Source organism: Etheostoma cragini, chromosome 4 (genome assembly GCF_013103735.1).
Source record: "Etheostoma cragini isolate CJK2018 chromosome 4, CSU_Ecrag_1.0, whole genome shotgun sequence".
Lineage (NCBI taxonomy): Eukaryota > Metazoa > Chordata > Actinopteri > Perciformes > Percidae > Etheostoma > Etheostoma cragini.
Genome location: NC_048410.1, coordinates 28,470,772 through 28,481,128, shown reverse-complemented (window position 1 = coordinate 28,481,128; position 10,357 = coordinate 28,470,772). Strand labels below are relative to the sequence as shown.

General features: G+C 38.3%; 1 protein-coding gene across 4 annotated transcripts in view; it reads left to right on the top strand.

Annotated features, from left to right (window-relative positions):
* The first annotated feature begins 3,775 nt into the window (after positions 1-3,775).
* ephb2b (eph receptor B2b) overlaps positions 3,776-10,357 on the top strand; it is a 129,682-nt gene continuing 123,100 nt past the window's right edge. For all 4 annotated transcript variants that reach the window (XM_034869662.1, XM_034869660.1, XM_034869661.1 and 1 more), the window contains exon 1: positions 3,776-3,956. In XM_034869662.1, the coding sequence (XP_034725553.1) occupies positions 3,905-3,956 (52 nt within the window). In that variant the 5' untranslated portion in view covers positions 3,776-3,904. The remainder of the gene's footprint in view (positions 3,957-10,357) is intronic.

Here is a 10,357-nt window from a genome sequence, read left to right as displayed (position 1 = left end):
AAAATAATCCCGGATGGGTATTGAATTAATGGTTCACATGCAGCAGTGCATGCATGTTCTAATAACTGTTAAACTATATCATATAGTGGAAAATAACAACAGAACGTGTCATATAACCGTTATTAAAATTAATTTAATTTTGTGAAAACACATACATAGAAGAATGTATGTGGATATGGCGTTTAAAAAGATGCTAATATGCTAACTTACTAATAACTCTGCTTTACTGCTGCTATATATAACATGTCTGAGCTCATTCAATGTGTCCTCTGTGCACCTTGCGTGCATTATTGGGGGGTAGATTAATTTTAATAAAGCAGGCTCATTTGTTGCATGTATTTGGAGGTTTTGAGGCTACGTTGCGTACTTACTGTACACTGTACGGCCTTGCTGTTTGGATTCTGCTGTGTGTGTGTGTGTGTGTGTGGGGGGGGGGGGGGGGGGAGAGGTCTTAGGTACAGTGCTGTTGGATTAGAGCTTCAGAGGAGCAGGAGAGAATTTATGCCCTATTCTAACATCTCTGCTTTGCATTACACTTATTCTATCACTATGCAGCCATTATAACATAGCGTGGCAGAGAGATCTCTTCTTGCAGGATTAATATCATTTCTTCAACATCTTTCATTTCTCTACTAGCTCGAGCCAATATTGAGCCTGTATGGAACTCATTACAGTGTGTGTGTGTGTGTGTGTGTGTGTGTGGGGCGGGGGGGCTTTCTCAGTGCCTGGCCGTTTTGTTCCATCTGTGTTGTAGTCACCTGAACATGAGCTGAAGTCAGCCAGTCAAGTGACCTGGAATCAATACAGTGGAAACTCAGTGGAGGCAAATGAATCCGCCTGGCTCATTTAACCCATGCGCGTCCTGCTGCTTAGCGACAGCGGTGCGGCATGGAAGGAGATTGGCATGTTTGTTAACAAAAAATTACTCTAGATTCTTGTTTCTCGTCCAGCTTTAGTGACGCCATACTTTCTACCCATGAGACATCTCTCTCCAGACACAGCCACCCTTTTCTTGTGTACTGTAAATCCTTATGAGCACATCTGAAAAGCTTTTTTTCTGTTCCCCTGTCTGTCACTTTCTTTGTACAAACAAGCAATTTGACATTTTTGTGTACATTGGACATTTTTTTAATCATGCTTTCTGTCTCTGTATTTCAAACAAAGCATATCTACAATTTCTTAAGCTGCTTCAGCTTATGCCCTATGGCATATGTCTCCATAACTGTTATATAAAAACCAGCCTGGGTTTTATTCTTTGCCCATCATAACTCGGTTAAGAAAACGATGGGGTTTTACTAGGAGCTTCTGGATGGGACAGGAAATCGCTTTCATACTCCTTTAAAAAATAAATAAGGCTATAGCTTGCATGATGCACAATAAAATCAGGTGTAGTCTTTATGCAAAGCATCACTAACAACTTGGATCTTAATCATATTAAAAACAGCAGAAAACTCATAAAAGTTGAATGTGTTATGATTACTAATACGCTTATTTATTTAACGTAAAGCATTTTTAGTGATGGCTGGAAAATTATTGCCAGTAATGTTGCTGCCATACATTGTGCCAACTCAAATTAACTTAGTGCAAACACAGCTCAATTCAAATCGTTTCGGAAAACATTAATTGTGACACGTCTTAAAGAACTTTGTGCCAACATCACATCAACTGATTATGGTTTCACGATGATTCATGAAGAGGAAGGAAAGTTTTTGCATTCTGGAGTTACATTTCCCTTCAGGTTTGATTCTTGGCTCTGTAATTGGAAAATAACTAGTGTTCAGGTCTACCTAATTGACAACGTGTTCAGTCCCATGATTCCGTCTTTGGGCTGCATGCATGATGGTTAGCTGGTTTGAGTTTGCAAAAATGTAAATGAATCCAAAAACTGTATATGTACAGTATATTTCTAAAGCACCTCCGGCTGGACTGATGCAAGTGAAATTAACTTCATCATGCATACATTTCCTTCAGCATAAGAATCAATGCAGCGGTTACTTATTATGATTATACTGATTATGCATTCACTGTAAAGATTTCAAATCATGTTCATGTTATGAAGATAGATATAACATGTAATGGTCCACTTAAGTAAAAGTATGCAGTTTTTTCTTTTAACAATTTTTTAAAAATTGTATCTTGCCAAGTCATGTGGTTGCAAACTCAGCTACTATACAACAATACATACATGCATAGGACAATACATATACATGCATACATACATACATACATACATACATAAACACCTGGACTTGCACTGACACTTTTGATTGAGAATTCATGGTTAATTTCCTTTTCCAGACGAATGTTGCTCTTATTGTTATTATTGTTATCTCTATACTGTCTTTTTTACTATATTTCTAGCTAAAACGGATGCTGGAAATTGCAATTTCCTTGCCGGAGCCATCCCAAAAGGATTAATAAAGAGAAGTCTAAGTCTACTATGCAGTCTATAATAGTCAATTATAGAATGAATTGTGACTTCTTTTAATATTTTTCAGACTTTACTCTAACACCAGGCTGCACTATTGTTTTATCAGTCTGTGGTATTTTACAGCAAAAATAAGAGAGCTATAACTATGACCAGGTACTATAGTTTGTAGTAATGGCCTTCAGTCTGCAGCCTATGTCTCACAGTATTTTCTTTATTAGCATAACTGACTTATGACAGGATCATTTCCAAACCCTATAAATCAATCAAATATTAAATGATAAATCTCATGATTTTTATTCCCTGTGCCTGAGCGTCTGTTAAAATACACACAGCTGACAAATAAGTAAACGGTATTATTCTGATTTACTATTGCATAAATCCTAGTATAGTATCAATGTTGAACTAGTTTCAATTCTTTGACACCTTAGTACCTATTTAGTATGGAATTACACATACTGTGGCTATAGTATGAGTGATGGTGTTAATATTTTGCATACTCAATTACTAATGTCTAAATTAGTTGTTATTAGCACTAGGCTAACAATATAGACCAAATAAGTTATATCAATCAAGAATTTAAACGTCATAACACACAGAAAACTACTAATAATCGTATTTTATCAGAGTTTATAAGTGTAATACAGAATTGGAATATTTGCACAATATCATTTTTCTTATAGTGAGGTAATAATAATAATAATGCTAATAATAATAGCCTTTAGGCCTACATCAATTTCCCCCAAAACAAAACAAAACATAATTCGGCCTTAAGGATTAGTCTAAAACTTTATAAAAGGTAATTATACTAAAAATTTAAGAGGTGCAAACGGTAAGGAAAATGTTAAACCTACTTGTATTGCTCTCCGTGTTCGTCACCTGTTCCAGCGCAAAAAGTCACTAAATGGCGCATATGGGCCTTAGTGAACGCACCAGACGCGTTTAGGCTTTGTCTGACAAAAGAATAACCAGTATTTCCATTTCGAGCGGCGTGGCTGTGAGTAGGTAGAAGTTGCTCCGTCTTTCATAAGTGACCCACATGGTCCCAAAACACTTAATTATCGCTAGGTAAGGCAGTGTGGACTGTCCTCTTGTTGATTGACAGCGGGGTCATTTGAAGTGACTTTGAAGGGGTTGCATGATCCTCTTGGCGAACGGGTGCATCGATTATTTAAATATGATGAACCCTCCATCATCAATAATACGCATATAGTTCTTGGTTCTATATTATAGAAGACCGGCTTGATTAATGTAGCGCTGAAATGCGTGTCCGTGTTTCTGTGTTGCACCGCTCTCCCCTCTGTCTGGTTTTTTTTTGGTTTCGCCCAAACTTGGTTCAGATTTGAGTTGGTTTTCTCTGCTATCTGGGATCGCTCTATCGGAGGTGAAGGACCGACTGTCCCCTCTCTGCTTGGGCTGTCAATGGCTTTCGGGACATATTTAATTTGAATGTCTGGGCGATATAAGTGACCAATAATGGATATTCTATGGATATTATGGACCATACCGGCCGTAATAGCTGTTGAAGGTAAGCTAACGTTAATGTTTTCATCCCAATGGTTAAAGCAGCATCTTTTTGCCGGGGGACCCCGGCTTTGGGTTTGAGACAAAGCGCGTGCATGCACGTTGTTCGTTTTAATTAGAGAATTATAACAGAGAATTAACCACTTTTTTTTCTCTTATCTTCATTGTGTTATAACATGGCGTTAACACTGCTTAGAGTCAGCTCCAAACAGCAGTCAAGGGGATGACAGTGGGCTTCAAAAACATGCTCGCGCATCCCCGAACGTACACGAGTGCTGTTTAGCGTAAATAGCGTTAATTGGGGAACACAATTAGCAAACCAGCTACGAAAACGTTAGCTAAGCTACATGTCTGTCAGCTCGGTCGCATGTCGTGTGTTCGCGGAGGTGTGTCACCGGTTTCGTCTCAGTTGGTGACACAAAACGTGAAAGGCAAACGTCTCCTTAACATTTTTCAGCATGTCCACCAAGACTAAATGCGTATATTCACACAATGACAAGCCCCAGAGTTCAACTTAGAAGAGGTTCCGGCTGGTCATTACGTAGTTATTTCTACGCAATAACCCTAACACTTGGCTAAGCAGCAAAGGGCAGCAGCAGCATGGCTCAACGGACAATGAAACAGGTTGAATGGTGATAATAATCTCTATAGCCTATAGGCTGTGTTTAACGTGTTTACAGCAGTAGGTACATTAGTGATGCTCAAACTATTCTTGCCATGCTTATTGTTACAGTACTTAAATATATAAGACCTCATGACTACATTATTCTGACATTTGCCTTTAATGTCTAGCTCGATTATGAAAGCTAGGTCTACGTTTCTTTTAATTTGGGAGGTGCTACCTGCACATTATAATTCAAAGTACAGGAAGTATAATTTGCAGGTGATTTTATGGAGCTGCACCCTCCCTGCGAAAGGACAGGAGACATTCACCACAGAAGAATGGAAAGCCCAGTCCTACATTTATTTGGACTATTTTTAGGATGCTGTCAGAAAACAAACATGTCTTCTTCCTTTGGTCAGTTTAACTAAACCTCATAATTACAGGTGGAGCTAAGTAACTATGCAGACACTCAACTGAATGTGACCGCTGGATAAAACAACAACAGGAAGAGAAACATTGTGCTTGTTGACTGTAAAATCAGTTGTAGGCCTACATGTGTAACGACATCCTACATTTGTATTGCACAGGTCTAAGGACCTGTCCGGTCCCCTTGAGGGACTAACGTCAACTTCTACTGACTACTGCTGTGTTGTTTTCATCCTATATATCCAAAACCTAGCAAAACCATAGTGGATGCTTACTTTGGGCTTAATTTCCAATTGGAAGCCTTAAAATACGTGTCATATGACTTTAAAATGGGCCTCGGCTTTTCCATTTAATTTAGGGTTTTAATCACTAGATATTGTTGCAGGACAAACCTATAATTTTTAGGAAATCATACTGCATGTACAATAAAACCACAGGAAAGGATGTACAACATACATTTCATACAATCCATAAATTGTATTTTTTTATTTGATCATAATAAAATATTTGGGTAATGTATATTTTATCTGACGCATCTCCGAACAAGCAATTTGCAATTTAAAAAATAACTTGTGCCGTTGTAATATTAACACATCTTCATTTTTATAGTCTATAAACAAATCAGATGTGTTAAGATTACAACGGCAAACACAAAGTTATTCTGGAATGTCCCATCTTAGTTTTTTAAAACAAAAACTACATTTTTAATATTTTCACTAAATACTGTAGATGCATGTCAAATATATTCAGGAAAACACACCACAAAACTCACAATAAGTAACAGTTTACCCCATACATCGTGCATACATAATATTCAATGGGATCTTCTTATTTTAAAATTCTGATATCATCATTGTTTAATTGCTATTTTTAAATTTTTTTTTCATGTTATCTTTGCTATAAGGGAAGCTCAGGATGTGAAACGGGCCATTAATAACAAGAGATTCCCACTACACAGTCTTCCACTTCCCCTTGATTATTATTCCCAGTAAAACACAAACATGGCCACAGATACTGTTTGTCATTATGTAAAGTCTGCTGTGAAGTATTTGTGGAAGCTGAGAGCATACTGTGCCTCAAATACAGATCGCCGCAGTTCCTTAAAATAGCTATTTCAGTATATATCGAAGATACTTCTTGCTCGATTAAGAAGCTGCTGTTGATATTTAGTGCTACACTCGTATAGAGTACCTTTTGGACCTGTTTTAATACACTTTTATGACTCGTAAAATAAGAGCTAGTCCCGTCGCCAGCCCAATGCAGCCCCCCTCCATTTTGCCCTGTGAATCAGCCTAGCCGACTGGCCAATGACGTTGCGAGGATGGCTTACGTATGAGAAATAAAGGGTTGAAAAAGAGGTCACTTCAGCTCTAATCCGATAAAAACAAGCGACATCCATGCAACAGAAAGGAAGCCTCGAGTGGATTGTTTTGACACGTTTGGTGCCAGGACGCTACATTTTTGTTTAATAGAGAGGGACATCTTCGCATTGTCCTTTTTTTTTTTTTTTTTTTTTTAGTGCCAAACATAACCTGCTTAATTAAAATCGCGAGGAAATGGCAGTGCGTTATTCGTTGTTTCCCGAAGCACGATACAGTAGCCTATGCTGTAGGGAGGAAAGGTTTGGTTAAAACCTTAACTATAGATTTATTATATAAATCAAGTGGAGGAAGAATGCAATCTTAACTCTCACATCATAATTCAGAATACCGAATTTCTCTAAAACAATCATATGAAACAAGACTACTACTTGTTATGCAAATAAATCAATAAATCAGGCCGGGGCCGTACTGGAGAGGATTAGAGGATTAAAACCGGAGCCAAACGGCGCTCTGCCCCACGTATCCATCTTGCGAATAGTGTCAACACTGCACACCATGTCAAGTTTGAAAAACTGTAAACTGGCCTTAAAATGCTAACGTTTGCATTTAGCCTACATGAGCTTTCCCTTCAGCATCGCATCTCTAGTCAAACCACTCTCGGTTTAAAACAAAGCCCGCCATGTTGGACAACTATAAATGCCTGCCATTCATCAGTTGCATTCAACCACTGTTCAAAGGCATTTCTTTTACTATGTGGAATGTGAAACAACTCTAACTTGTTGATTAGTGTTAATGTAATCGGCCATTGATGTCAGTTCTTATTGGTTTAGTTAACGGGGACAGACATGCTCTTTTCAGAAATTAATAGACGTAGTCCTGCCAAGGAAATTAGCCTAGCTATGTTCAACATGTCTATGAAAACATACTGTGGATTTATCCCTTCATTAGTTTGCCCATTCATTGTCATCAGTGCTCGCTTGACAGCCATGCTAACAGCTCTCAACTAATTCTGTTGAGTGGATATTCTCAGATTCATCCCCGGCCATAAAATGGAAGTAGCCTGCATTGTTGGGAGGAGATGAAATTTACTAGACGGATCATTTGGCTTTTTTTTAATTCCCCCCCCTCCCTTCTGTTGTGGTATTACAGTTTTTACTGTGCAAACACAGCAAATGTTTTCTGGGCGGATTTGTGTTGCTATGATGCAATAACAACCTCCCCCAGACTTGTTTGCAAGTTGTCGTTGGGGTCAGCAGGATGATAGATGACTTTGATACAACATTTTTTGTTCTCTTTTTCTTTGAAGGAAACATAATGGGACAGAAAGCACAGTAGAGAATGGTGAAGTGGGGTAGAATGAGATCACAGCATGGAGTCTTTAAAAAATCTCTAGCAGATTTGATTGCATTTCAACATGAGCCGCATTCCTCCGGTGCTCTGCTATGCACTGGAGCCCACTCAGTTTAACGTTGGCTAACACTGGCAAAGTTGATGTTTCAAATTTCTCAGTTTAAACAAAAATAATGTAATTCATTTAATCACATATGTTACTTTTGTATTTTGTATATCCTTTTCAGTCCCATCTTCTCACAAAATATAAGCCAGTCTGACAGATCAAGGCACAGTATGATTGTTAATGTTTTGAGAATCCTGCCAAGTTTGGTAAAGATGCTTTCATATGGAAATCCAGTTGCTGTTTTTGACCGGAATTGTTTTGTAAGGAATAGATGTGTGAGTGTAAGATGGAAGCGCTAAGAGTAACAAAAGACAGATGGAGGCGGGCTCCAAAATGGGATTAGATAAAGGTAAAATGAGCGACCGTATACAATCCAGTGTTTTCTCAGTGCATCCAATGAGCAGATGCAGGGAGCTGGCCTGCACGCCAACCGCCACAGTAGGCTTTCACAAAGAATCTGTCTCTATTCAAGCCTTAATCCATGCTGCCGAGGGCCCGGGCATTGTCACTTTGCATGCAAAATTTCAATTAGTGCTGGTACCAGTTGTTTCACTTGAAGGGGGGTGTCACATTTCCGAGACATCTATGGCTACCTTTAGGGTGAGATTAAGGAAGAAGTGTCACCGCTTTGCTTAAGCAACTTTTGGATTGCATGAGGGTACTGACACTGGTACTGAGCTGCTTTGCTTTATCAGGGGCACTGTATGTATTAGACCTAGCCCTTGGTGGATTTAGAGGTCTGAATATTCTGTAATACACAACGTTTCTTATTTAAAAGTGAAGTTAATTCCTTTTAAACCGGCTTTGTATAAACCTCCATGTGGGATTCCAGTGTCTCCAAAATAGTTGCATATGTTGCTCCTGGCTCCAGCTTGTTCAACAAATTCAACGAAGGACTCGGCTCAAGACACGATGGACTGTTGAACACTGTTTCCATGCTTTCAGCTGTTTAACTCTGACGGCTGCGGTTCACTGTCATGAGCCAACTCTTCATTCCCTCCTGCCTTGTTCCAATCCACACATATTTGCCCTCTGGAGGTGATGCTAGAATGGTTGCATTTTAGCTCGTGGAATGTTTGACAAAATAAAAGTTTCAAAATAAATTCAATAGTGGAATCAAAACGATATTAAAGTGGCACTAATATAGCTTCAGGATGTAACTTGTATGAGCCTGGAAAGGCTTAAATTAGACAAGCCATGCTGGTACTTCTAGAGTGTGCTGCTCTTCAATCTTGACATCATTAAGCGTCACTAACACTAAGCGAGGTGAAAATAACAACATGCTGACCAAAAAGGTCTAATTAACCGCAGATATGTTAATACAACAGGCAAATATGGGCTGTTGCTACCATGTCCCGATGCTTACTGACAAATGTACACATTTGTACACCATTCAGGAGAACTTGACTTGGGTTCTGGCTCGTGCTACAGCATAATTCCCACAGATCTACATGCTTGGTTTACGTCTCATATTTGAGTCAACTTTGCTTACATTCACTTCCATGAGTGCACTACAGAGTTATGAGTGGACGGATCAGTTTACTGAATTTAACTACCACACTGGGAAGTACTTAAAAACACAGTATAACACAGTAGAACCTTCCGATTGTACCTAGTGGCTTAACACTTAATATTACCACAGTATACAGTACATACTTTATCCCTCTTGGTTTTCACATGCCCTATATCACTAATTTCCACATGCTGTAGATCTCCTGCATTTAGAGTGACTTTTGCTTCACTTTTGCTATTTAAGAGTTTTTAAAGAAACAACAGGTGTTTAATCTTCCGTCTCTTTGGTCTGTAATCAGGCCTGTTTAGTTTGTGGAGACCAGCTGGTTAGAAATGGCTGCTACTTGATGCTATCAGAGAATGAAAATATTGTCAGAGTGGTGCAACAGGTGCTTTAAATCTGTCTTATCAGTGCACAAAATCAACAGAAAACTCATTTGGCTCATTTGTTTCATTCATATAAAATGCTTTAGACTCCCTAGGTGTTTTTAGCCTTTATAAAGACTCAATTGAAGGTACATTCTCTATAGTCAATACTAATGATTTTGTCATGAAGTATTGTGTATTTCTTTGTATATAGTATAGGGCTGCAACTAACAGCTGTTGATTATTTTCTTGATTAATCGATTAGTTGTTTGGTCTATAAAATGTCAGAAAATTGTGAGCAATGTGGAGCAGCGTCCCAAATGTCCAGGACGACGTCCTCAAATGTCTTGTTTTGTCCACTACTCAAAGATATTCCGTTTATTGTCTCAGAGGAGAGAAGAGACTAGAACATATTCACAATGAGCTGGAATCAAATCATTTTTACTTTTGTCTAAAAAATACATTACTCAAACTGTTTACTCAATTATCAAAACAGTTGGCGATTAATTTAAAAGTTGACAACTATTTGATTAATTAATTAATCTTTGCGGCTCTAATACAGTATGTGTTACAATGTGTTGATTTTCAATTGATTGATAGATAGTCAAGTAGCAACATAGTATTGTTGATAGATAAAAGCACAGGACCTGGAATGAAGAGGAATCACACCGTACTGAGACACTTGCTTGAATGCACAATTTATTTGTTTATTCAAAACA